General features: G+C 38.5%; 2 protein-coding genes across 5 annotated transcripts; one reads left to right on the forward strand and one right to left on the reverse strand.

Moving 5' to 3' along the window:
* Window positions 1–8: 8 nt before the first annotated feature.
* ap4s1 (adaptor related protein complex 4 subunit sigma 1) lies at window positions 9–4,507 on the reverse strand. 4 transcript variants are annotated; one of them, XM_039678875.2, is made up of 6 exons: window positions 4,352–4,507; window positions 1,173–1,334; window positions 818–904; window positions 626–694; window positions 529–540; window positions 9–205 (listed from the first exon to the last, which is right to left on the reverse strand). In XM_039678875.2, the coding sequence occupies exons 2-6, from the start codon at window positions 1,308–1,310 to the stop codon at window positions 77–79; spliced, it is 435 nt and encodes a 144-aa protein (XP_039534809.1). In that variant the 5' UTR covers window positions 1,311–1,334; window positions 4,352–4,507; the 3' UTR covers window positions 9–76. The 4 variants fall into 4 exon arrangements, with proteins under 4 accessions (XP_039534809.1, XP_039534992.1, XP_039534890.1 ...); XM_039679058.2 differs by lacking the exon at window positions 4,352–4,507 and adding an exon at window positions 1,468–1,529; XM_039678956.2 differs by lacking the exon at window positions 4,352–4,507 and adding an exon at window positions 1,439–1,528.
* Window positions 3,456–27,010, forward strand: strn3 (striatin, calmodulin binding protein 3). The gene is made up of 16 exons (XM_039678765.2): window positions 3,456–3,980; window positions 12,906–13,009; window positions 13,439–13,512; window positions 13,665–13,746; window positions 13,903–14,079; window positions 14,184–14,322; window positions 14,435–14,576; window positions 15,789–15,925; window positions 16,258–16,433; window positions 18,468–18,515; window positions 22,303–22,424; window positions 22,523–22,690; window positions 22,774–22,914; window positions 23,029–23,136; window positions 23,688–23,774; window positions 25,177–27,010. Exons 1-16 carry the CDS (start codon window positions 3,708–3,710, stop codon window positions 25,344–25,346), a joined length of 2,148 nt encoding a protein of 715 aa, XP_039534699.2. The 5' UTR covers window positions 3,456–3,707; the 3' UTR covers window positions 25,347–27,010.

The following is a 27,010-nucleotide window of genomic DNA, read 5'->3' on the forward strand; positions in this document are numbered from 1 at the left end:
GAACAAGGTTTATATTGGTATGAAAGGCTTTTATTTAAATTTGAAATGGATTATTAATAAACCGAATTGCAGCAGTTTAGCTTTCAGCCATCTTGTCCAGGGCCAGTAGTGGTGCCAGTATTCGGTTCTTATTTGTCTCCACAATGTGTCCATTGAGGATCATTTCATCCAGTATAATGTGTACTTTATCTAAATTGAACATGATCTGATTTTCCATTAAGGAACGGAACACTCATATAAACACATGTATCACTAAAGACGAAATGGACCCTTTTGACATTTCAGGGGTTCTCAGAAGCAAAAGTCATAGTTGGTTAAAATTCTATTGTGGTGAACGGGAGACAACATGAAGAAGCTGCTGATGAAAATATTTAAAACTTTACTAGAATTGCATGGATGACTGGTAATTATGCATTACAGTCTGTAAAAAGAGTCCATGACAAATTATATATTTCCAGCAAAAAAGCAATCATAGCCAAGATTCGTCAATAATACCTAATAATGTTATTTTTTACTGTTAAAGGATACATCCAGCTCACTCTGTCAAGAGAAGAAAACATCCGTTAATCTTTTCTCAGGAAAATTGTTATAGACCTATGCCATTATCAAAAATATCAGTACTTACCACACGACTGAAATACTTGTCTAACACCTCTACAAAATTGTGTACAAGTTCATAGATTGACAGTTCATTCTGTGGGAAAGAGAGCCAAGGACTATAAATAACAGACTTAAAAAAAGCTCTAAAGAAATACTGATTCCCAATGATAATGTCAGTAAATAGACAATACTACCAATAATAGTATGAATAACTAACCTCATTTTCAGTGATGCCGACAACAATGAAAAGTGCTGCATATTGACGATAGACCAGTTTGTAGTCCTTATACTCCACAAATGAACACTGAGGAAAAATAATTATTTCAACAGCTAATTTTAATTCTAAAGGTAATTGCCAGTTTACAAAAGTAAAATAAAACTCAAGACCACAGACTGAACACTTGATATAAAGCATATGTGTAGATGCAAAGATAAACAGTAAGTTCCTGTCCTTTATATCAATTATCCTGAGGGTCAGTGATATTCATAATATTCTGCACCGCAGACAATGGCTATAACATGTTGTGTGATCTACCATTAAATTAAGAGTAAAAAAGGAAAGCATGACTGACCTCTTCCTTCCTCCGGGCGAGACATCCCCTAACCATGTCAGCTTCAAGAGCTGCTCTCTTCCCAAGCTCTACTTGTTCATAATACTTAGATAGACGAGTCTGCCCCTGTTTGTTGACCATAAGTAGGAACTTGATCATAGTAATTCAGAAGAGTGGCCACCTCTAGAAAGAAGAAATTACGTCATTAACAAACAACACGGGATCATGGCAAAAAAATATTTATCGTTTTACAAATAACATAATTAAAACTGCTTCACATTATTTACGGTATAACCGATAGTTTTCACCAGCATACCACAGTTGCCACAATTATTGTTACTACTGTAAATGGAAGGCGGTTTGATGTGATGTCAACATAGATACAGTCGGCAACGCGTCATAGTTGGGGGGCGTGGTCGGCGTGGGGGAAAGCAGCGCGACCATCCTATGTATTTGAATGACAAAAATGTCATATTGCGAGTCATTTATGCCTGCCGACCGGCAACGATACATTGCAAATTTAACTGTAATAGGTTATGATTGCCCTTATTTAATTAAAAACTGGGCCAATGACCCAACCAAATGGCCGGAGGTGTCGTTTCCAGACTATTATATCTGGTTGAATCTTCAGGTAAGACATCGCGGAAGCTACCGGCAACACAAGCCTGTAACTCAATCAACTTGCGTATAAGTTACTATAAGTCCATAAAACCATGTCACTTACCAATTGTACGTATGCTTCACTCCAAACTATTAATCCTTTTGTAAAACGGTGATCAAAGTAGTCGCTACGAAGTTGCAGAGGGACTTTGCTGACAGTTATCCGAATTCTCACAGACTGCAGTCTGATAACCTTCAGCTGATAACGCTAATAACATCCCTTATGAAAAACAACTAAAGGAATCTTGTAGTATTTTAGGACAAACTATTATAGTAACGTTAATCCTATAGGAATACTATAGTATTTTGGGACATAGCCTAGAAGTATAGGTATTAATGAACATCACAGAAGTATTATACACTACTATAGAATACTAATAGCCATAGGATTACTATAGTTCTTTTTCGTAAGGGACGTAACGTCAGACAAATCTGGCCCACTGCCTAATACGAGTTAAACATCTACTACTATATCACACAGGGACCTCTACTCACACAGTAATCTAATAAGATATGATTAATTTTGCCATTTTGTCCTCCTATCCGGTTCTGCATGTATGTAAGAAAGGCTGTAGAACTTCAATTTGTAATTTGTTAGTTTATTGGTGGTACAGAAAACGACACCGCAACCCTTCCGCATGATTGTCCCATGTATTTCAATGAGCGCCAAGGCAATGATTTCCCCCACGGGCTAAATTCACACCACGTGACGGGGCGTTCCCGGGGGCGTTCCCAGACCAACCGACTGTATCTATGGCAGCGTTCTCTGGCAGCGTAGCGTACACGTCACGAGGGAGTGGCCTGCTCCATGCTTTTTTGTTAGTGTTCTCAAAATTGCTTTTTTTTTTATTTATTATTATTTTTGCGAAGACTGTCAAATATTTTAAATGAGTAAAATCGAGTGCACCTTATATTCTGAAAATAAAATGGGAAAAAATAGTTATTAGTTAGCTTCTAATAATAATAATAAATAGTTATTAGATAGCCATTTCTTTTTTGGAAGTTTCTTTCTTTCTTTCTTTTTTCTTCAAGCAAGTCAAGCAAGTAGTTTTAAAACAGGTGCTACAGCGGTGGCTATTACTGGCTATTTAATTCTAGCGAACCGTGCTGTGGTAAAGCGCCAAAAAGTGAGCCATCCCATACCATGCAGTGGAAAAGCGCCGTTAGTATTATTCATATTATCATATTTTATGGAGACCAGATTTCGCGGAATGATCTGATTTGTCATGACACCGGTCTATGATGCCAACATGGCAGCGTCCGTGAGGGGGCGACCTGCTCCAATGTAGAAAAAAAAATTGTTTCTAAAATTGTTTTCACTACTGTACATCATTGTAACAACAAGTTGCAGTTTATTTTTGTGGGTTAAAAATCTTTAAATGGGAAAAAATGTTTAAAATGAGCCAAACCAAATGCAAAAACATTTTTTTCAAAAATGAAAACAAAAAACTAATTATATCAACAGAAGCATATTTGATATTTTACTTATCTCTGCCCGACTATATGGCTATTTTTCAACCCCACATGTATTTTTATACTGTCAGTCAGGTACAGAGCCTATCACTCTACAGCGCTGTACGCATGCGCAGTTATCCGCCCGTCAGTCGGTCGAGACAGCTCAGGGTTGGGTGAACGCGTCCCATCATGCAGCGCGCGCGCCAGTCCTCCCTCACTCACTCACTCACACTCACCCCGCAGTAGGAGACTCACATCCAGGGATCGGACTAATGGCGGCCGGCAAATCCGTGCGCTGACACGAAATCTACAACAGCCGCTCAGGTGCCAGCCTATTTCGTGGGGGGCAGGGCGACGTCGCATTGCTACACGAACGGCAAAGAAGGGCGGGTTGAGGGGAAACAATCGGCGACTTCTAGCAGGACTTTCCTATTTTAAAACATGGATGAACAGCCAGGCGGCGGTGGAGGAGGAGGAGGAGGAGGAGGAATGGCCGCCCAGAGACAGCAGCAGCCCGCACCGCAGCAGGGCAACAACAGCATTAATCCCCAGATCGCCAACGCTGGAGGAGCACCTATGGTTCAACAACAGCAAGACGAGATGCCCAGGCCCCAGCAGTACACTATTCCGGGGATTTTACACTACATCCAACACGAATGGGCCCGTTTCGAGATGGAAAGGGCGCATTGGGAAGTGGAGAGGGCCGAACTCCAGGTACAGACCCGTGGATTTGCTGACACAGTAGTTAGTAGCTAACTCCAAGTGGGGACATTGATCGCCATCAGATCGGCTCCTTTAATTGAAGACTTAACGTTTATTTAGTAAGCAATTTACTACAGATCTCGCGAGCTTCCTGACCGCCTCCATTTGCACTGAACGGGAACAGTTGCATTACAATAAAATCGATCTGTTTGCACTCAAAGTATGCGAGACAAAATTTAGTACGCTTGTATTTTAATACAGTGATCTAGTATTTCGCGTCGCTCACTCGCTTGTAGTGTGAATGGGCTATGCTAAGCTAACATGACATTGTTGTATTAGCGACATTACTTGACACCCGGTACAATCGAGTCATATTTTCTTACCCAATAACACAGGAGCAGATTTAATAGTTGTTGTTGTGGATTTATCTGGTCACGAGAAAGCATCTGTCAGTGAAAGCCAGCAGACTTTGTCAACTATTCTCTTGTTCTGCCATTTTGTTTTGGTCAATATGGCGTCCGTATGGGTTGCTTCTTTTATTGATCCATCCTACTACAGCTCACTTTCACACCCTGCTGTATTTGTCTAACACACAATATCTGTTCTTTTAAATCAAAAAAAAGTTAATGTCGCTAGTTTATGTTTATTTCTTATTCTTCCTGAGAATCCACGTAATAGTCCTCAGTCAAAGATGTTTGGCAGAATGACAGGGACAGTCACCTATTGCGTTTACTTTATGAAAAAAGATGCATTGTAAGTGAATGGTGACCGAGACTTCGAGTTACTTGCTTTGACTAACATCTCCATTTATATTACATAAAAGAAGGTACGTTATACACGTTTGGAACAACATGGGGGTGAGTAAATAATGACATAATGTTCAATATTGGGTGAACTGTCCCTTTAAGAATGCTATGAGCAGATAGTCTTTGAGCCCATCTTATTATAACAAACTTATATCTGATAAATCATTCACATTGTTTAGATGAAAGTATCATGATGTAATGTAAATGTATTCCACCATCATATGTGTCATTATTTACTCACTTATTTACCTGGTGTTTATCCAAACCTGCATGACTGACTTGACTTGCAACACAAAAACTGATGTTTGCACCTTCACTGTATAAAAAATACTATATTTTGCAGGTGTTTTTTGCGTACAACGCATACCATTTGACCAGTTTTGTGTTTGCTAGTTGTTTTTGACAGCCATAACTTTAAATGTTTAGTTCACCCAAAAATTAACATTCTCACCCTCATGTGTTCTGAATCCAAACCCCCAATACTTTCATTCATTTTCAGAACACAATATTTTTACACTCAAAAAGTTCATAAAGAGACCTTAAAATAATCCATTTCAATTGAGTGGTTTAGTCCAAATTTCCTGGAGTGACATGTTGTTTATATGGTGAACAACAGGTTTGATTTAAGCTTTTATTCCCAGTTATGGTAGTGGGTTTGGAATAACATGAGGGTGAGTAAATGATGAGAGAATTTTCATTTTTGGGTGAACTGACCTTTAACATCTGCAATATCGTAGGATGTTATTCTTAAAGGTATAGTTCAAACAAAAAGTATAGCCTAATTGTCATAATTTACTCTACTTCTTATCGTTCCAAACCTGTATGGCTTTCTTTCTTCTATGGAAATTGAAATGTCTCAATTGTTTGGTTTGAAAATGATTGTGAGTGAGCTGTGCTTCATACATCATTCACTATACTTTGACAATTGACCTTTTTGCTTGTGACATTTCACTTAAAATTAGTTCATGCGACTGCATACTAAGTCTCTTACCTTAAGTATGTCATGATGGCTAAAGTTCCCAGCCACCCATATTTTCAGCCTACTCAAGATGAGGGTGGCAGTTTGGCTTTTGTGAATGAAGAAAGGAGCTGGAAGGTCTGTGGCAGGACGTTGCGTTATGTAAACATAGTCAGTCTTCCGTTAGGAGGCTGAGGAGTTTTCATCACCCCTGTACAGACTTGTTCAGTGACATACTTTCAGGATGACTCCCTCCTCAAACCTAATGGGCACTTTTCATTATTCAGAGTAAGTCAGCTTGTACTCCCACACTCATACCAATCCAGGTCTTCTCAGAAAAGGGTTTGGTCTTGTTTATCAGCTCTGCATTCCATGTTTCAGATGTTCACTTTCCACCTAATCGTCAGACACATATTTTGAAAACACCACAAATGAAAAATGCTGCAAGTTAAAGCATATCAAATCATGTTTCCAATCATGACCTTTTTTATTTGCCAGCCTTGCATGCAGATTTTATTATCAGATGCTGCTCTTCCATGCATTTGGCAACTTGTGTATTGGAGATCTGGCTAATGTCATCATCGTAGTGGACAGTTCAGTCTTCCTTTGATACTGTCTGGTTCTAATTGATGTGAAACTCCTCCTGTCAGTTTGCCGGGCCTCATAGGCATAGCTGCTAGCAGAGATGTCCTGGGTAGTCACATCAGGAATAGGCCTGAATAGAGTTATCTGGGTTAGCTCGGGGTTTGTAGGTCATGGTAGCACCATCTTCAGAGTTGTGGTTCATTGCAACTCTCCAGCCATCAGATATTGTTAGTGCTGGTTTTATGTTTATAATTAAATTGTGTGTGTAGTATTACACGCAACCAGTGGTGTTTTATTATTACTTATTTATATACTTTAGTATATATTAATGTTTTGAATTGGATTTTATTTTATAGTTTCATTTATCATTTTAGTTTGATTTGGAATTTTGCTTTGCCATTAGCTTTTGATTTTTTAGTATTAATATCGACCTTTATTTTATTTTTTAGTTTTAGTCATTTTAATGCTTTTTAGCAGTTTAAACGGCAAAACAACTAAGTTTGTCGTCATCTGATATTTCATTTCAGCGTTATTTTAATTAAGGAAAAGTGATTTTTAGCTAACACTTGGTAGTTTTAGTTTACAATACCAACATTGAAAGAAACAAGTAGTTAATATCAAATATCTTACATTTTAGTAAAACATTAGTTAGTTTGTATATTCCCTCTGTCTGTACCAACACATATAATAAATTCTAGTCACTCTGGTTTCACTTTTCACCGCTCACACAATCTGGTATGAAATTTCATGAACATAGTCAAATGGCGTAAATAAAGAAGGTGTGACATCCCGTAGCCTAACTTTAACCAGTCAGATTTGATAACCATAGCTAAATCTTATGTAATTGTTTGGTGAATATTTTAACTATTTGAATTGGCATATTGTAGTGGCATCCAGTTTTAAGAAAGCATTTTTTGTAACCATAATTATGCTTTCTTAAAACCCCTTTCATGCTGTTTATTTATTTAAATATAAAGCTCTGCTTTAAATGTGCTGTTTAGTCTGGGCTGTATGCACATTTTAATTATATAATTGTACCATTACATTTCCAGTATGTTTCCATTGTACTATTATTAAACCTATAGGGTCCCCTCATTCAGCTGTTTTTCTCCCACAGCAGGCAGAGTATTTTTAGTGTCTGTGTTGAGTTCACACAGCTGAAATGCTGTTCTGTCGAACTTTAAATCTGGTAGGTGACAGAGATTTCAAGCAAGCATCAGAGAGCTGCTCTGGGCTGTGAGCAGCCAGCTGTTCCCGACCAAATGTGTACTAGCCATCCTCACACTCTGCTGACACGAGCAATGCTGATGTAATACAACAGTGTTCCTTAGTATTACCTGTGATTAAGTGCCAGTGAAACTGATTTACCAGAAATGTGGATAAAAATGTAAGTCTTGTCAAGTTGGTTCAGGAGATTACGTACATACTGTTGATGTTTCCTTGTAACTTAAACGCTTAGTATGGTGAGTTTCTAATGGCCTAATGTTCTACTTGTATAGACTCAGCTCATTAATATTCAGATCTTAATGCATGTATCCCATTTCAGAGATGAACCATCCAACGTAGTAATCTGATCGCTTCAAGCTGCTTGTTTGTTTGTTTGTTGGAGAACTCTTGTGTGGTGAACTTGCACTTTACCAGAAGACTATGATTAACTAGATGTTAACTTTCATAGAACTTGTGTATGATATGGGCCATTTTGGAGGGAGCCATTTTAAAGTTGAACTGAATATCCACTCATGTACCAGTTCTGTTATGTGAAAGATGTTTTTATTATTCAGAATTGATTTCAGAATCAATTTTAATTCATATTAAATTTCTTTATTTCATTCCTTGCTTATAGACAAGGCGGAGTAAAGTTTATTCAGCTATTCGTTTCTTTGGTGTGGTGTGGTTCTCTAGTGTAAGTTCACGTCAGAACATAGGCTCACTGTATTGGCCAGCATCACTCACTTGACCAGCGTCGGCCAGTAGTGAGCCTTACCATTACCAACCCCAAACTTTTGAACAGTATTGTAAATACATCAGTTATGGATGAAGCATATATGTAGCCTATATATGATGTTGAAAAACATATATTTCCATGATATTCAGGTTGTTCAGCTTTAAATCAGACTGCAACGGAATAGCACAAATTTGAATGGTTTCCTAACTATTCCCATGTCTGCTAATGGTTGAACAAACCAATCAGACAGTGTTGCCATGTGGGTATGCTCTAAGTCATGTTGTCATAGCACTACATAGTTTGCATTCTTTGGGTCAGCTTGCTATTTAGTGGCCTTTTAGGTAACATCTTCCTCCCGTACAGTTTATTTCAGAGTGATTAAAAATCCAGTAGTCGAGCAGCTTTCATAAGAGCGTCAGTTCAATATTCATAACCCCATTCTATTAAAGATGTTGTGTTATTCCTCTCTTAGGGAAAAATCTTCATTTGCTTGTAATGTTTTTTTGTCGTTGTTAACTATCTAATCTGACAACTGTATGGTGGAATGTCATGCGTCGGTGAGGGCTATTCTTGCCCCGTGCGCTGCAGCTTGCTCCTTTGTAAGGCTCTAGTTTTGGCTAGTGATCTCACTATGTTTCCCCCGAATGCCTGGGAGGCGTCTCAATGGAGTGACCTCACACATTGATTCCAGCGCTGTGAACATGGGGGTGGATTGTGAAAGCACACTTCTGCCTGACGTTTGGACTGTTGGTCACCTCATGATAAAGTTATACATGTTTTATTGTGATCTGTGTATGAGCCTGTAGTTCAGAGATGTGGGGTCGTACACATGGTGTGCTTTTGAGCAGGCCCTCTGTGTGTCAGTCTCATTCCAAAATGTCCATAGTCTGAAGACATGTACAGACAGCTGTCTTGTGTGAAAGCTCCATCCAAGAGTGTAATAGCTTTCAGCACCCAGCCTAGTTAGCCTGTTCTTTCTCACATCTTTCTTAGGATAGTTTTATTATTTGAGCAATGTGTTTGTGAAAATTAAACACGTTTAATTATGTCCTCGAACTGTATTTAAATTCCACCACAATGAAGTGTTATAGTTGGTGCCATTTGGAATAATTTATAGCAAGCCTATAGCAGTTAGGCCTACATCTCTGATAAATCATCACGATTGGAGCTTTTTCTGGATTCTGTTTAATAATTTATTACAAATTTATATAAACTTTTACAGTTTAAGCAAGCTTTTAAAATGTAAACAAATGAGAATATAACAATTAGCCTAAGGTACAAAATATTTTTTGTCAAAGAAGATGCTGCTCAACAGAGCTGTATAAATGTAATACATGGGTAAAAAAAACAAGTACATTTTAGGTTACAGTAATGATATATTTCTGTCATAATTTCTTTTATTTTGATGGTTTGTCGTGAAGATTTTTTAGTTTCTTTAGTTTTCTCAAATGAAACAGTGAAAAGCTTGTCAAGTGACTCTCAAAGCAGCTCTAGAGATAAAGTTCATGTGTTCATGTCCTCATATATTTATATATATATATATATATCATCTCATATATATCATGTCCATGCTAAATATGATCAAAGATGGCTGTAATAATCTAAATTGTTTATCCTTCTTTCATTAAAATATTGACAAAACTCTAACCTTTCATTGAAGTAAAAGTGGGGGAAAATCACTTTATGAAAACATTGATTTACCAGTCAAATTTGTAACTGAGACAAGATGATTTCCCTTAATTTAAAAGAATATATTCATCCCACAGTTACCGTATGTTATTTTTTTTCTACATTAGCCCATCATGTATCAGACCATCCCAGAGCACATGTAGCGCTAAAGGCCATTGCACACCGAGTCCGAAATTCGCATCCGAAATTTTCGCACGTTAAAAAAAAAATTCGCCCTCACGTTATGTCAGTCACGCTTGCACACCGCCTCCGAAACTTTCGTCCGTCATAAAATTAATCAGATCGGGTTCGATTTTCTGCGTTTTTCGCATCCAGAGCCAGCATTTTGAAAGGTCTTTTGACACTTCAGGGCCGGGGGAGCTCGTCCTCAAATCATTGCACATATGCGCCGTGCTTTCAGTTTCGGTTTTCAATTCGATCAAGTGTTTATGTTCTTTTCTCTATATTGGATTATGAAGTTAATAAACCTCCCCTTTCAATCAGATTGAAATTTAAGATCGAATAAGGTGTGATAACTAATGTATTATTTGGGCACAATACACAATAACAGCCTAGCTGTTCTGTCTGACCAGCGCTTCCAACGGGCCGCGTGCGGGTGTGTGTTTGTCCGTGTGTGTGTGTCCATACCTGGTCCATTTCAGACACACTGCCAGTCTCCGTTCAGAATCGATTGGTTCACGGAAATTGGTGGTCTTGTTTTTAATATGGCTCCAGAATCGCTAGCAAAGCATCGAACTGTCCCACTGACATTCTGAGGTAAATTTTGAATCGATCAGGATAAATTCGCAACTCCTTGATAATGAACTCTCCTTCCTCTCGGCGCAATTTCAGGATTGGATGGACGTAATATTTTCTCTTTCTTCATTTTCAATAAGAGAGGGCAAAAATCATCCTCACTGCTTGACGAATCCATTTGGTATTTTTGCGTTTTTTCCCGCAAAGGTTTAAGAAATACGCAACGGACTCGGTGTGCAAGGTTTCTATGCGTGACGAATTTTTAAGCTGACGAACACGAAAATAGGCATACGAATATTTCGTGCTCAGTGTGCAATGGCCTTAAGAGTTGGAAAGACCACAGAAAGCGAAAATTCTCGGGCCAGCAGCATGTGTCTATTTCATTCTATTTCATTAGAAACCATCTTAAAACAGGGATTTAAGTGTAAAATACCGTACTTGTCCTTTAATATTGATCTAATTCTGGTCATAATTTGGAGACTGAACATATGAACCGTTGTGCCGTGCCTTTTGTGTTATCACACAGTTAAAAAACGAAAAAACCAGTTATCTGTGGATGAAAATCTGACTGGTGGGCCATTGTCCTGCTTCACTTTACAGATGCGGTGAAAGGAGAATTATAGAATAACAGGACATTCATTTATATGACACTTTATTCATCAGGAGAACAACTCGTATAGCACGTCATTCAGCACGTCATTCGCCATCCTTTCAGTATTGGTTTTTAATCGATCAAGTGTTTACATTCTCTCGATAAACCTCCACTTTCAATCCGATCCAAATTATTTGTAACAGAGTGGACATTTTGTGTTTTTAATGGGTTATGTTATAGCCCTACTTGTTTTTAATGAAATGTCTGTAGTGACTGCATGATCATCACATGACCGTATTATTTACCACCATGCGAGCCACAAATTAAACTATTAAAGCCGAGCATTTACATTACATTTATTCATTTAGCTGACGCTTTTCTCCAAAGCGACTGGAGCAACTAAGGGTTAAGTGTCTTGCTCAGGGACACATTGGTGTCTCACACCAAAGTCATGTTTCTTATCCACTGTGCCATCACCACCCCGCTATTAACACTGGTCTATATTGTTTTAATGCACGGTGAGGAGGAGAGTTTTGAGTGGCCAAAGACTCTCTAAGGATCCCAGATGGAGAAGTTGGAGTTTTGCAAATGTTTTGAATAAAAGATCAAAATGATAAACGGTGCAGATTTATTTTTTACAGCCATCTTTGATCATATTTACCAGGGGTGCCAATAATTATGACCTGTGAGTTTGTGTATCAGACGAAACCTTGCCATTCTTACACGCAGAGACATGGAGAAATCACTTATTAGCGACATGCACTGACTTGGTGTTGTGGTGTTTATTTCTGCTGTATGACAGGCTGAAATGAACAGATCTTATTAAATGCTAGGTTTCTTTCTGTCATCATGCGGTTTAGGAAAATAGTGCTCATCGAATTGTAAATGACAAGCCCACCTCACCTTCTCTTTTTTTTCTATGAAAATTGCACAGGATGTCCTCCTAGTTTACCTGCCAAACAAACTAGGTTGTCATGAGAGCCTGCAAGATCTCTTTTTCTCCAGGAAGGTTGAGGGTTTTGGTTGTCTATAAATACCCCCTCCCTTTGCCTCCTCTCATTCACTTCCTGGCCTTTAACAGGGGTCAAGTTGCACAGCTGCTCTCATTTGCTAATGTTAACCTGCTTTGTAGAGCTCTGTTCATCTGGGCAGTCGCCTGCCAGTGGCGTTGTGTTGGTTCCTCTTTAGAAAATAAGAGATCTGTTTTTTTTTTTTTTTTTGATGATGGGGGGAGATTAGCCATGGCATCTCACATCAATCAAACAGGAGTTCAATTCAGACTGATTTGTCAATCGTTTTCAGAAAATAACTGCACCATTCAAATAATTAGCTAATACGTTTAGCTAAATATTCCTTTTTGTATGTTGTCAGTTAGGACGTTGTTATTTATTAGTCTATATATATATATATATATATATATATATATATATTATCAGCTTGTGAATTGTGTGTAATGAGCAAGAAAGACTTGGCACTGACACAATATACTGTGTATATATATCTATTGTTTCAGTGCCAAGTCCTTCTTGCTCATTACAGACAATTCACAAGCTGACAACTTAGCTAAAATATCTAAACACTGGTTTAACCTGTTTACATGTCTTCATCACCTGCTTTTGTCTTCCAGGCCCGAATAGCGTTCCTCCAAGGAGAAAGAAAGGGTCAAGAAAATTTAAAGAATGACCTTGTTAGAAGAATAAAAATGTTAGAATATGCATTAAAGCAAGAAAGGTTTGTAATGTTTGTTTGTTTTTTCCTTACATTGCATTTTTGTTTATTTTTTTGAAAACACTTTACATTAACGTTTCATTTGTTAACATTAAAGTTTTAACTAACATGATCTAAACATACTTAATGTATTTGTTATCTTTGTGAACGTTAGTTAATAAAAATCCAGCTGTTGTTTGTTCATGTTACTTTACAGTGCAGTAATTAATGCCAACAAATACAGCTTTTCATTTTAATAACGTATTAGTAAATGTTGAAATTAACATTAATAAGTTCTGTAGAAGAGCATTTCATTATTAGTTTATTAAAAAGAGTTACCATTATTTTTAATGAATTATTTCTTAATCCTCTTTAAATGTAATGATAAAGTCATTTCATTTGTAAATGTATTCATAAATGTATTTTAACAAAAACTATTTCTTCCATTAACAGAGCAAAATACCATAAATTAAAATATGGGACAGAACTAAATCAAGGTGAAGTAAAAATGCCTAGCTTTGAATCAGGTAAGAGGATTCAACCTACTTTTGAAAATGTGTATATAAACTACCATTCAAAAGTACTTCCCCTAAATTTTTGAATGGTACTGTGAATGTCTGTGTATAGATTTCTTTTCAAGGTTCACTGATGTGTTCACTTTTTGTGTTGTTTCTTAAAGAAGATACCAAAGAAACAGAGGTCTCTGCTATACCTCAGAACAGCCAGTTAACATGGAAACAGGGCAGGCAACTCCTCAGACAGTAAGTTAGCCTTGAGTCATTATGTTTTTGTGAATGACACTTCCTGTGTGGCTGTGACAGTAGTATTAGTCCTGCTAAGAAAGTTCATGGACTTTTTCTATCACCTGAATGTCTGAGATGTGCTCTGAATCTCTTTACACATCTGTCTTTTTCAAGATATCTTCAGGAAGTAGGTTATACGGACACAATACTGGACGTTCGGTCGCAGAGAGTTCGGTCGTTGCTGGGGCTGTCCGGCTCAGAGCAAAACGGTTCTGTGGAAACCAAGAACCTAGAGCAAATTCTCAATGGAGGAGAGTCTCCAGCCAAAAGAAAGGGACAAGATATGAAAAGGTACAGGTTTTTCTTGATTTATTTGATCCAGTTCAACTGGAAGATTAATATAAACAGTTAAAAGAAAAGTTCTAACATTTCTCATGCTGCTTTTGGTTCAACAGGAATCCAGAGGTTCTGGAGACATTTAATTTTTTAGAAAATGCTGACGATAGTGATGAAGAGGAATATGATGAGGGTGACATAATGGAGGACGTGCCTGACAGGAGCGATAAACGCAGAATAAAAAAACATAAAATTAAGGTGTGCAACAGTTTTAGTGGTAATTGGCGTGAATTATGTAATGATCTCAAACTAATCTTCCTCTGTATAGATTGTCTATGTAAAATAGCCTAAAACTTGACTACTCTTCCAGGTAGGAAATGAAGGTTTGGCTTCTGACTTGCCGGATGACCCCGACACAGAGGAGGCACTGAAGGAGTTTGACTTCTTGGTGAATGCAGAGGATGGAGAAGGTGCTGGGGAGGCTCGGAGTTCAGGAGACGGCACAGAGTGGGGTAAAATAATACTCGCCAAACTCATAGTCGATTTTATTGTCATTAATCATGATGAAAATAGGGCACATTGCTTGAGATTCTTAAAATATTTGAGTGTGATGATTGAAAAATTACGGTGGCCCAGTAGTGCACAACACAATGAAGTTTAAAAAGCAAATATAAATTCACAGCACAACGAAATTAAGCCACGGCCCAATGCAAATGCTCCCGACCACTAGAAGGTGCTCTGAGCGCGATGAAGTTAGTTTTTCTTGCCATTGTTCTACATAGGCAGCAGTCTAAAAAATATATCAACAACACGATTAGTTTTAACAGTATGTTGCTAACCATTGTAAACAATTAATCACACAGCCCTAATATTGGTCCAGAAGACTAGAAATGTAGAGCATGAGAGATGGTACTTCATTAGTAAATATCACTTTTAATATATATGAAGATGAGCTGCTCCTAAATACTGTATGTAGTATTTATTTTTATTCAAAATTAATTATTTTAAAAAAATGTTTGAGGCGGTGCACATGTGCATGCATGTCTTTTGTATGTGCTTTGTGGCACACGCTGGCCCTGCGGTGGAATCTTAATTGGGCCTGTTGCTGTATCAGCATTCCTGACAGCTTCCAACACAAGAGATTCTCTCTCTGCTCCGACCAGAGCCAGCTGGGTCAAACACATTACATTACGTCCGTCCCACACCCTTCTGCTTTCTTTATCTCTGCCTCTTTCTGTCTTACTCTCTTCTGTCTATTCTGACCCACTTCTTAACTAAAGATTATGTAAATGTAACCATAAATAGGACATGTATTTTTGGTAAAGTATAAATGCGTGCGTTGTGTGTCTTGCAAAAAAAGGGAATACGTTTATTTGGCTACTTACTTGTTTACGCTGAAACTTTCCTCAGTTTTTGAAACCGAAAATTGAGGTTATCCATTTAATTTTTTGTAACATACCCATACCTATGTCACATAACCTGCTTTTCGGAATACCCTCCTGAGGTACTAGAGGCTGGTGTCAAATTAAAGGTAAAATTTACATTGATCCAACCCATATTATTCACTCTACTTTGTTTTTATTTTATGTTATAACACCACATAGTTGTTCTGGTGTTGACCTGCTGGTTTTTGTTTGTGAAACAGTCTGTAGCTTAAGCCCTGTTTTTTTTTACTCCAAAGTGTGGCACCTTGTTTACCGGGCCCTTCTCTTTCCTATTCTTAGCTGAGCCTCTGCCATTCACGCCTGGTGGGGGCAAGTCCTTTATCATGGGCTCTGATGACATGTTGGAAAGTGTGCTGGGCCTGGGAGACCTCGCAGATCTGACTGTGTCCAATGACGAGGCTGAATACAGCTATGATGTAAGTATGACACGGACTGCATTCTGGCATTAATAAATAATAGCCTCTGCTTAAAATAAAGCCTAGGTCTTTCTCTTTTCCCTGCTCAATTTTTAAATGCAGTCTGTATTGTGTTAGCAGTTCTATAAAAACAGCCCGTCATGTTTACTCAAATGTCATGTACCTATATTAGTTTCATTCTGGATAAAGGTTACTTGTCCACGCTGGTGTGGTTTGCAAATTGGACAACTATCCTAATGCCTTGGAGTCAGCCGACCTGCAATTTCCAGGTTTCATTTCACAGTTGTTAAAATGCCTCTGCAACGGCCCCTCCCCCCACTCTCTATTTTTAGTTGCCAGCCAATAAGGATGCATTCAGGAAGACATGGAATCCCAAATATACCCTGCGAAGCCACTTCGATGGAGTCCGGGCCCTAGCCTTCCATCCTGTGGAACCGGTGTTGGTCACAGTCTCAGAAGACCACACCCTCAAACTGTGGAACCTCCAGAAGACCGTTCCTGCCAAAAAGTAAGTTCTTACTGTGGCTTTTCAAGGAAAGGAAAGGAATGTCCTGGGATTAGACATGCGACAGTATAACATTTTCATTAGGGTTGGCCATCGAGAACCGGTTCCAAGTTTAAAAAATAACAATGCCATTGGAATCGTTCAGAAATGTTGTTTTCGATTCCGATCATCGGTTCCAAACGCGCAAGCTTCGGTCCATAGTGGCTACTGGATTTCTGGAAGTGCTTGCCACGCCCACTTGTTCTGTTGCAGCAATGGAGCATGGTAAGCAGCGCTCAGAAGTGTGACTTTATTTCACGTTAAAAAGCCTGGGTCGGCACAGTGATTTTCATTTCACTTGAATAAATATAGATAAATGATTTGCGTATGTACGTAATAGGTCCAGTGGCTTAATTTTTGCCACGCATGTCACAGGTTCTGGGTTCTAATCTGCACTCGTATTGTTTTTTTTTTTTTCTCATCTAAACCGAATATGTTCATCAGTGGTTGTATATCAAGCAGGGGAGCGTAGATCCACTGTCTCGTCCTCTTCGGGCAACCCTGTGCTAACCAACATTAGTAGCGTTCCCTCGTCACAATCAGGCAAGTGATTGTAGTGTAACAACGTGCTTGACCAAATTTCCAATTGGCTTTATGCCCAGCTCCTGTCTGCCATTATTGGGCAAACTTGATTCATTCAGTTGTGTCTGATTATTGTTGCCATGACTACTGAGGTCAGGCAAACCTGAATTAATCAATTTGTCCAATAATGGCAGACAGGAAACAAGGAGCTGGCTGAAGCTCAGGAAGTAGTGCAGCTGGGCATAAAGCCAGTTGTGGTGAACAACAACGTTACTGAAATTCTTTTTTCCTGCGTAGATGAATGTAGCGTTATAAAAAAAATCCAAATGCTAATATTACTGTTTATACGTGTCCAGAGAGTCCAGACCAGGGTGCAAGTTCTGCAAATCTCTTTCTTGGTCTGGTGCAGTCATTCCTAATTTTGTCCCACATGGGCTGCCACTCCCAAAACTAAAATTCATTATTGAATCAAAATAAAATGTTCCCCTGTGAAAATGATCCTGTGACATGTTTTGACTCCACCCCTCAAAGAATCGGAATCGAGAATCAAACAGAACCGAGATCGAAAGGAGGAATCGGAATTGGAATCAGAATCGTACAAATCAAAACGATGCCAACCCTAATTTTCACGTTGTGATAATTGCTGAAGCTTTTATCACAATATACGGTATTAAAAATAAGTTGCAAAAAGTAAATACTTTTTTTCTTATAACAGAAAGACCAAAAGGTAACAATTTAAAATAAGGTCTAACTAACATTAACAATAAGCAATAGCTACATTTCTTACAGAAGTCTATTTTTTAACTAACTTTTTCAAAGTAATAATTCTTTGATAACGTTAGTTAAAAAAAATACAACTGCTAATTGTTAGTTCATATTGATATCAATATTAGCTCAGGTTTTGATTTTAATCATGTATAATTAAATATTGAAACTAACATTAACTAAGATTAATAAAATACGTTAGAAGTTTTTCATTGTCAGTTTAACTAATGAGCCTTATTGTAAAGTGTTACTGAACAATAAAGAATCAGATCATTTTCAATCTTATATCTAAGGCAAGTTGAAGTCCATATTAAAATGTAAAAATATTGAAGTATTTGGTGTTTTGATAAACACCAATGAGAATACAAGCATCTGAATGGCTGTTTGAAATATTTAAATACTGTTTCAAACCAGAAAGTAGGTCAGTTGTTGTACACGCACTTATTGTACATTTTAAAAATATTGATGAAAAAGCATTCCCTATAATGAATAATTATTCACAGTATTTTGAAGTGCCTAAGATAACAATAACGTGCGTGCTTATTATCGTGATATGGCGTATTACCGTATATTGGCACATGTCTACTTGGAATAGGTTTTGATCTTAAATATGATTCCTCAAGGAGCACGTTGATTTTTATCATTTTGTGTTTTTACCATTAATGTTCCAAACAAACCGTTTTTTCACCAAAAATTGTTCTTGCTTTGCAGAAGTGCCTCTTTTGATGTGGAGCCCATATACACATTTAGAGGGCATGTGTAAGTATTGATTTCATGACATTTGTGACAGTATGGATAATTCTGCATTTAGCGTTCCCCTAGTCTCGCGTAGCCAGACCTTCAGACTGACGGCTGAAGGTCTGGAATTCATAGCAGCTTTCTTTGGCCAAGGCCCGCCCATAAGGCCGTTTGACCGACATGTCAAACAACCAATTACAGTTCGTTTCATTCAGCGTCACGTTTCGGGGCGTGGAAATGTCCCCACAACATCAGACCGGCGTGCAACAAGTCAGTCAGCCGCAGTCACCGGAGGCGCTCGTTAACAACGGTCCGCGTTATTAAATTCACCCACAAACTCGCGCTCATGTCCATCTTATGCCCGCTTTGTCACACGGCCAGTTCAACCTCGTATAAATCAGGTTATGTGTGTAAATCACGTGCTCACGAGCGCTCACTCAGACACACTGTACCCGGCGCTGCTCGTGCGTCACAGTTATGTCCATAAAGCGCTCCCCGTTCACAGTAACCGGCTCGTCTCATTCAAAACAGCCAGCTGTAACGTTAGCTGTCAGCGAGCCGCCGCACATTGAATACTCGCAGTCAAACGTTTGACTCTGCAGTATCTTATGCACCTTATAATCCAGTGTGCGCATATATGAATACTGAATCGGCCAGCTGCGATGTCAGCGTCTGTTGTTTCATGTTTGCCCACAAACGCGGCTGATATCCCCTTCGCAATTAAGTACTTCACTTGATCTTCCATAATCGATAGGAGGGGACATACAACTACGTTTAGCTGATCTTGATTAATGCTCATTGCAATCACCGCAATCACACTTCTGCGCTTTGTTTCCCGGCGGACCGAAAATAAACGCGACACTGACGCCCCCCGGAAATCCGATAAAATTCAACCAATCAGATGACGACTTCGACATTCCTGAAGTGTTTCCAGTTAAGTGTACCATATGCATCAGACGTTTAGCCAACGTTCCGTGGGCGTGACGTCTGAGGCTGAGACTAGCGTTCCCCTAACCTCTGCCAAGCCCATTCACGAGATGGTGGCATGATTCATTACTAATTCTCCACAACATGAGCATAGCGAAGTTAGCTATGGGCTATATGCACGCATAAGTTCCGCATTTGACGTAAGGATGCTCGTCCATTTCCGGTTGTGTAGATTAAAGCGGAGGAAAACCGGAGAAAACGGGATCATGGCAGAGTCTTCAATATTTACTGTCCTCCCGTCTTTGAAACGAAACGTACATATGTTTAGATGTAATTTTATATATAGTTATGTTTATTTAATATAATTTTAAAAAGAAGCATAAACACAACGAGGGGTGTCTGTTTTATCTGTTTTTGTGACTAACGTTTCATTAGTATAACCATGGAGTATAAAATTCGATATAAATTCTCGGTATTGCATTGGACTCTATGATCGGCGGAAGTTATCGAGCATCCTTAATCCTTCACCGGAAATAACGCCGTGCATAGAGCCCATTCAAAGGTGCATTCAGTAGACTTTGTTTACATTTCTCTTGCCCTTATTTGTCCCAGTGCTCTTCTACTCTATACTGACACCTATTGGTGTGGATGCTTGTTGATTTCTGACATTTGTGCGTTTTTTGCTGTTGTACCACCACATCGATAAAAAAGGACATTTTGGGATGATTTGGATTCAGTCCCAATGATTTTATATGTGTTGTTGGTGGAGCACAGCTGGCTGCTACATTCCACTGATCAGTCTGTTGTCCCTGCATTTGTCCTCATTATGGTTTGTAATAGTAGTAGTTGGTCAGTTGGATTCCAGGGCTGGTGATATAGACAAAAAAATGGCTTAAAAGGTGCAGCAAGTGACTAATCAACAATCACCTCTTTCACACCTCTTTTCAATACCCTTTATTGCTCCGCCCCCAAAGTGCAAGGATGTTTCTTCATCATTGATGAAGTGAAGCAAAATAGTGCTTCACAAAAAAATAAAGCAAAAGATTATGAACAAGTGACAAGGAAGAGAAGAAAGGAACATACAGTACACTAAAGTTTATACAAGCAAGTGTCCATTTTAGTCACCAGCAGGCAGCAGCACACTAGATAAAGACAAACAATGACACTCAAAACTGTCCTGTTAATATAGCTAACATTACAATGTGTTGGTTTTGGGAAGCACAGTAAAAGCAATGTTACTCCTATATGGTACAGAAACAATGCAACCTCGCCATCTGGTTGCAGGTCTTCCCATTTAAGTCTCTTCAGTGTTCTTGCCTGATCATAACCCTTCTTTTTGACATTCCTCTGACCTTTTCTCTTTTGTAATGTCTCTTTCGACAGTCTTTCTACAAATTTCCCTCTTGCTCACTCTCTCTACTTCCCCATCATGAGTGTATACGCTTTCCACAACTTTTCTCAGAAATCGCTTACTGCACCTTTGAACCCATGTCATGAAACTCTTCTTTTAAAGTACCACTATCCAGTTGCAAATGACATCGAAGACTGAGGAGAATTTCTCCTCAGTCTTCGATGTCATTTGCAACTGTATAGTGAGTGTTTCAAGTGAGGGTGAATGAGGGTGACATTCTGAGATCTCTGTCCTCCTTGTGAGCTTGTTGCTCTAGGTCTAGGATGTTTTCAGACCACAGTATCAGTACCTATAGCAGATCAGGGCAGGAGTATATACCCAATAGGGATGTGACGTCAGGATATTTTTTTTCTACTGGTTAATTGACATGTGACAACACTTTATTCAAACACTTGGATATGGATTTACGCCTAACAATAGCGCACTTTTATCTAGATCAGTGGTTCTCAATCCTGGTCCTGGGGACCCACTACTCCGCACATTTTACCGTATATGTCTCCTTTATCTGACACAGCCAGTTCAGTTCATAGAGCTCTTTCCCAACGAGCTCGTGATCGGATTCAGGTGTGTTAAATGAGGGAGACATACAAACTGTGCAGAGTTGTGGGTCCCCAGGAACAGGATTGAGAACCACTGACCTAGATAAATGTGCGCTATTGTTAGGCGTAAATCCATATCCAAGTGATGCGCTTTCTGCCTCGGCCTCCATGAAATGGAGTGCGTCAGGAAAATTAACCAAAGATCAGTGTGTATGCTATTTGCCTATATAAGAAATATATCTACTGAAAGCTTGATGTCTACTTTTAGACAAACCAATTCCAGTCGAAAAAACAAATCATCTCTGATTATGTAATCCGTATGAAAAGTGCACTTTGTGTCAGCATTGTCAGCATCTTTGGAGCTGATACTGACTCGGAAAACCCTGAGTCAGTACTATATATATAATGCTCATAATGGTTTTGCTCTTGTTTTTAACCAGTTGGTGTCAAAAAAAAAAAAATCTCAAGGTGATTTTTAGTGGGTGTGAAGTCAGTTCCACTAATGTTTGATAACCACAAAATGTTTTGTTCATGTTGAACAGTAATGTTTATTATATTTAAGACTTTAAAAAACCTTAAAAGAGTACTTGAGCTATCTTTTTTAATTAATATAAATCTTAGTAAACTCCTGTTTCACAATTATTGTGCTGTATTTCATTGAATTAATATAAATATTATTATAACATTTAAATAACTTGTGTATATTAAAGAAAAATATTAATAAGTCACCTAAAATTGTATTAATATTAAAAATAAATATTACTAAAATACCACATGGTTTGATGTTTTTGCCTTGACAAGCATAGACATGTTTACAATTTTAAGTGTATCTAATCACTTTTTAGGGCCCCCTGTATCAACAATGATGTAACCAGCTGAATCCACCCATTAGATCTCAAATCCTCTGAACCTGATGTTTTTGTTTCTGCAGTGGGCCTGTGCTCTCATTGGCTGTGACCTCGACTGGTGAGCAGTGTTTTAGTGGTGGAATTGATTCAACAATACAATGGTGGAACATCCCCAGCTCTAACGTAGACCCTTATGACACATATGGTGAGAAGATAAAACCATGGTTTCCTTTCGATTGAACTTAACACCTCGCCAGTATCTTCTCTATGTGTGGCTCAGATATGTACTCTGTTTTCACTCAGACCCCAGCGTGTTGGCTGGCACATTGTTGGGTCACAGTGACGGAGTGTGGGGATTGGCTTACAGTGGAATCAAAAACCGGCTGCTCTCCTGTTCAGCTGATGGGACGATCAAGCTGTGGAACCCTCAGGAGAAGTCCCCATGTCTAAGCACCTTCAACTCTGACAGAGGTGAGGGCGATGCGTCCTCTACGTGCCGTTCAATAATCGATTGAAGGGTTGGCAACTAATTTTCTTCGTTTCCTGTCTTTCAGTTCATGGCGTTCCCACGTCGATCGATTTTAATGGGTGTGATCCAGCTCATATGGTGGCGTCCTATAACACGGGAGATGCTGTCGTTTACGATCTAGAGACATCACAGCCCGTCATGGTATTCGCCGCACAGGGAGAGAGCGGTACATTTTTTACATATTTTCTTAACAGAACAAAGTACACTTGTGTAGATATGATATAATGTTTATATAGAGAATTAGATTTGTGGTGTTTACATTCTTCTGCTTTTTTTGTAGCTATTCCTTTTGGGAATCACATTAATAAAGTAGTCACCCACCCCACCCTGCCAATCACAGTCACCGCTCACGAGGATAGACACATCAAATTCTTTGATAATAAATCAGGTCAGTGTGTTGTTTTGTATTATTGTAAATACCATGATATGTACATTACTGTTCAAAAGTTTGGGTTTTCAGCAAGGCTGCCTTTTTTTTTTAATCACAAATACAGTGAAAAACTGTAAACGTGTGATTTATAATAACTTTTCTGTTTCACTTATTTAATGTAACTTATTCCTGTGATGGCAAAGCTGACTTTTCAGCATCGTTCTTCCAGTCTTCAGTGTCACATCATATGTTGATTTGGTGCTCAAGAAACATTTCCTAATATTATCAGTTAAAAACAGTATTGCTTTATATTTTTGTGAAAACCATGATCCATTTTTTTAGGATTTTGTGCATAGAACGTTCAAAAGAACAGCATTTATTTGAAATGGAAAGCTTTTGGAACATTATAGACTTTTGATAAATATATTGCATTTTGGCTAAATGAAAATTTCTTTGATAAAAAAAATCGTACATCAAATATTATTATATTAATAAATTATGTAATCATGTGTAATTTTGTTATTTTAAAATCTATCTGTTATCACTTTCCTACTGTCTGTCTTTTTAAGGTAAAGCCATCCATGCAATGGTGGCTCACTTGGATGCTGTTACTAGTCTGGCTATAGATCCAAATGGCATTTACTTGATGTCAGGAAGTAAGTGTTTTTTTTTTTTTCCAGCCCACTGTTTCAACACCGCCATTTAGCTTGCTCACTTTTCCTCCTGGTAATTTTTTGTCACTCTTAAAGCTGCAGTCCGTAGCTTTTCCTCTTTGTCGCCATCTCTGTTCGAAATCTGCAATTGGAGTTATTCGCGGAATTATCATCTTTACGTGGGTTGTAAATCGCATGAAACAGAACACGGTGTTTTGAGGCGAGTGCTGCTGTTAATCACCGCGCTGTGTGGATACTGTCATACAGAATCACAGCTTTACTTTTTGAAAGTTTGACCAACATAAGAATATTCACCGGAAAATGTCTTCTGAACAAGTAAGTAACATCCATTTCGTTCTGATCAACTAAGGGGGAAAAGCATTCGACATGATAAGTGTCGTTAGATTTAAGCTAATCAACGCGATTTACAGCAACAGTGCAAATTATAGCCTATTTTGTTCTCAAATTGTTCATGTTAACAACATCAGCATTGCGTGACTAATGTTAAATTTAATGTGTTTTATGGTTACCTGTGTAGTTCAGAGTTCATATTCTCCATAATAGCAAAACGAGAAAGGCAAAACAAAAGAAACTCCATAACTAATTAAGAAAACGTACTGTTACCCGATTGAACTATTGAAATGTCTTACTTGTTCAGCAGAAAAAAAACAGTCTCTTTTTCCGTTTTGAAACCCTTCAAAACATGGAGTTAACGCACTTTTCAAAAGCCCCGCCGATGTTTAAATCCTTGTGTTCGCATGAGACGGTTTCTTTCTCTTTCTCTAGACACCTTAAATCCGAAGTACGAAGTCTTTTGGGTTTAATAACTGCTGAATCTCCAGTTGACACTGATGATTGTTGTTTGGATCTTTCTGGATGCCATAAGTTTAATTATGTGAAGTGCTGCGAGAAAAGCCTATGCATCTTTACATCTCTCCTCGCGCGCAGTATAGCCGGCTAGCCGAAACTCCTTCTTTGTGATTACGGGTGTGACGTAGTGACGCAAAGACATGCTCGGATTTCCCGCGGAAACCCACCAGTACCACTGGAATTAAAATCATTATTACAAGCTATCTGTTTTGAATCTAGCTATGGCAAGCAGATAGTTTTGACTGCTAGCAGAATATGTTTTTTTTTTTTTTTAAATAATTATTTTGGATTAATTTTAACTTAAAAAAGTTACGGACAGCAGCTTTAAAGATATAGCTCACGCTCACATCATTGCAAGCCCTCGTCACAAGGAGATCTTTAGCCGAAAGTCTGAGCTGCTTTTTTCCATACAATGAAGCTTTCATTATGTGAAAGAACACAAGTCATGGAGGTTTAGAAAAATGACAGAATTGAAGTTTTGTCCTGAACTATCTCTTTAAGTGTAAACTTATCGCCTCTTCTTCATCTAACACAGGTCACGATAGTTCCATCCGCTTGTGGAACCTGGACAGTAAGACATGTGTACAGGAGGTTACCGCTCACAGGAAAAAGTCGGACGAGGCCATATACGACGTTGCCTTCCACCCATCTAAGGCATACATAGGAAGTGCTGGAGCCGATGCCCTGGCCAAAGTGTTTGTATAAAAGCACGTCTGAATTAACGCATACGTAAAGACCGAGTGAAAGAAAGGACTGCTTCACTGCCTTGTGTAACAAGAGTAGCATTTCTCACACTACATTGAAGTGGCTTCCACCTTCGCTGTCAGACTCACACCATACACAAAATACCAGGTGCCAAGAAGGGGATGTGCCGTTTTTTGCGATGCCAGTGTGGAGTGCTCAATCAGTTTTAATCTTCTTTTTGTTTCCTCGAAAAAAGAAAAAAAGTAACTGTAATTTACTGGAGTGAAACCAGTGTTTGTAGCCCATCGACTGGTTTTGAACTGAGCTGATAATGTGTCCTGTAGGTATGTTTCAGTGACCATGGAGTGGTTATGTTCATCCATCAGTAGATTGTCACCGACCATCATCCGGGCACCAGAGGAACTGAGTCCCGCCCTGCCAAGCCATAAACCAGACCCTAATCTCAGTCGCCCTCCTCACCCTAATGTAGTGTGCAAACAAATACAGTTAAACTCGGTCAACCCTCATACCTTTAGCGTTTGTCTCATTTTTTGTGTAAAAAAAAGTATAGTTTTTATAATCAATTTTATATAAATAAAGACTGTCATAAAACCGCTGAAAATCACATTTTTTAAAGGGACTATAATCCCACTCAAGCCCTCCATTTTAAGCGGTGGTCCTTCATGAAGGTCTTGTGTCTCGGGATGGAAGCCCTGGATGAGTGCTCTCTTTGCGCAAACTACATTGCTTTAACGTTGTTTTATCATCACGTAACGGAGAGACTACGCTAGCAGTGGCACGGCGCGTGGTGCCCGAGAGATTTTAGGAATCTACGAATAAACTGCAGCATCCTGTCACTATGTGATGTTTCTGTACACCTTACTGTAAAATGAGTTTAAGTATCACAGGTTAGAGATCCGAACGTTATTGGCTGATTTATTTATTTTCAGTTTGTGTGGATAGTCTTATCCTTCGATGGTAAGTAAAAGATTGGGATGTTGCTATCCAAACGGAACAGGTAATCCGATAGGAAATTAACATGGGTAAATAAAATTTTTTAGACGTACAGTTTCTTAGTTGGCTGGGTTTAAATTCACATCAAACCCTTTTTTTTTTTCAAATCAAGAGAGAAACGTTTTCAAAGTTAAAGGGATAATTCACACTAGGAAAAAAACAGTCATCATCTCACCCTCATGTCTTTACAAACCTGTGTGACTGTTTCTTCTGTGGGCATGAAACAGTTTTGAGAAATGTCTCAATGTTGTCGTCCCCCTCCCCCTGTTGTTCCGCGTAAGAAAATGTCAAATGTGTTTGAAAAGACACGAGGATGAGTGAAATTACACATTTTTTATTTTTTGGGGAGTGGAATAGCTTGCATTTATACTCAATATTTGGTTTGGTCGTTCTTCCCCCATTTATTCAACAACTAAATAAACAATGCAGTTTATGGTGTAACAAAAGACGTTTTGTTTGTGTAATGCATGATTAATACTACAATAAAGTATTTTTTCTAGTCTTCCACAAGTTCCGATCAGTTTGAAGAGTTTTGATGAGTTTTGTAAGGTTTTTGATTTACTACGAATCAACAGATTTTAAAGATTGTACCACATAGCAAAGCAACTGTTGAAAAGTAATGTATATAAAATGTCTATAATAAATATTAAATGGTGTATCTGTATATGCAA

Source organism: Pimephales promelas, chromosome 15 (genome assembly GCF_988280905.1).
Source record: "Pimephales promelas chromosome 15, fPimPro1.hap1.1, whole genome shotgun sequence".
NCBI classification, from domain to species: domain Eukaryota; kingdom Metazoa; phylum Chordata; class Actinopteri; order Cypriniformes; family Leuciscidae; genus Pimephales; species Pimephales promelas.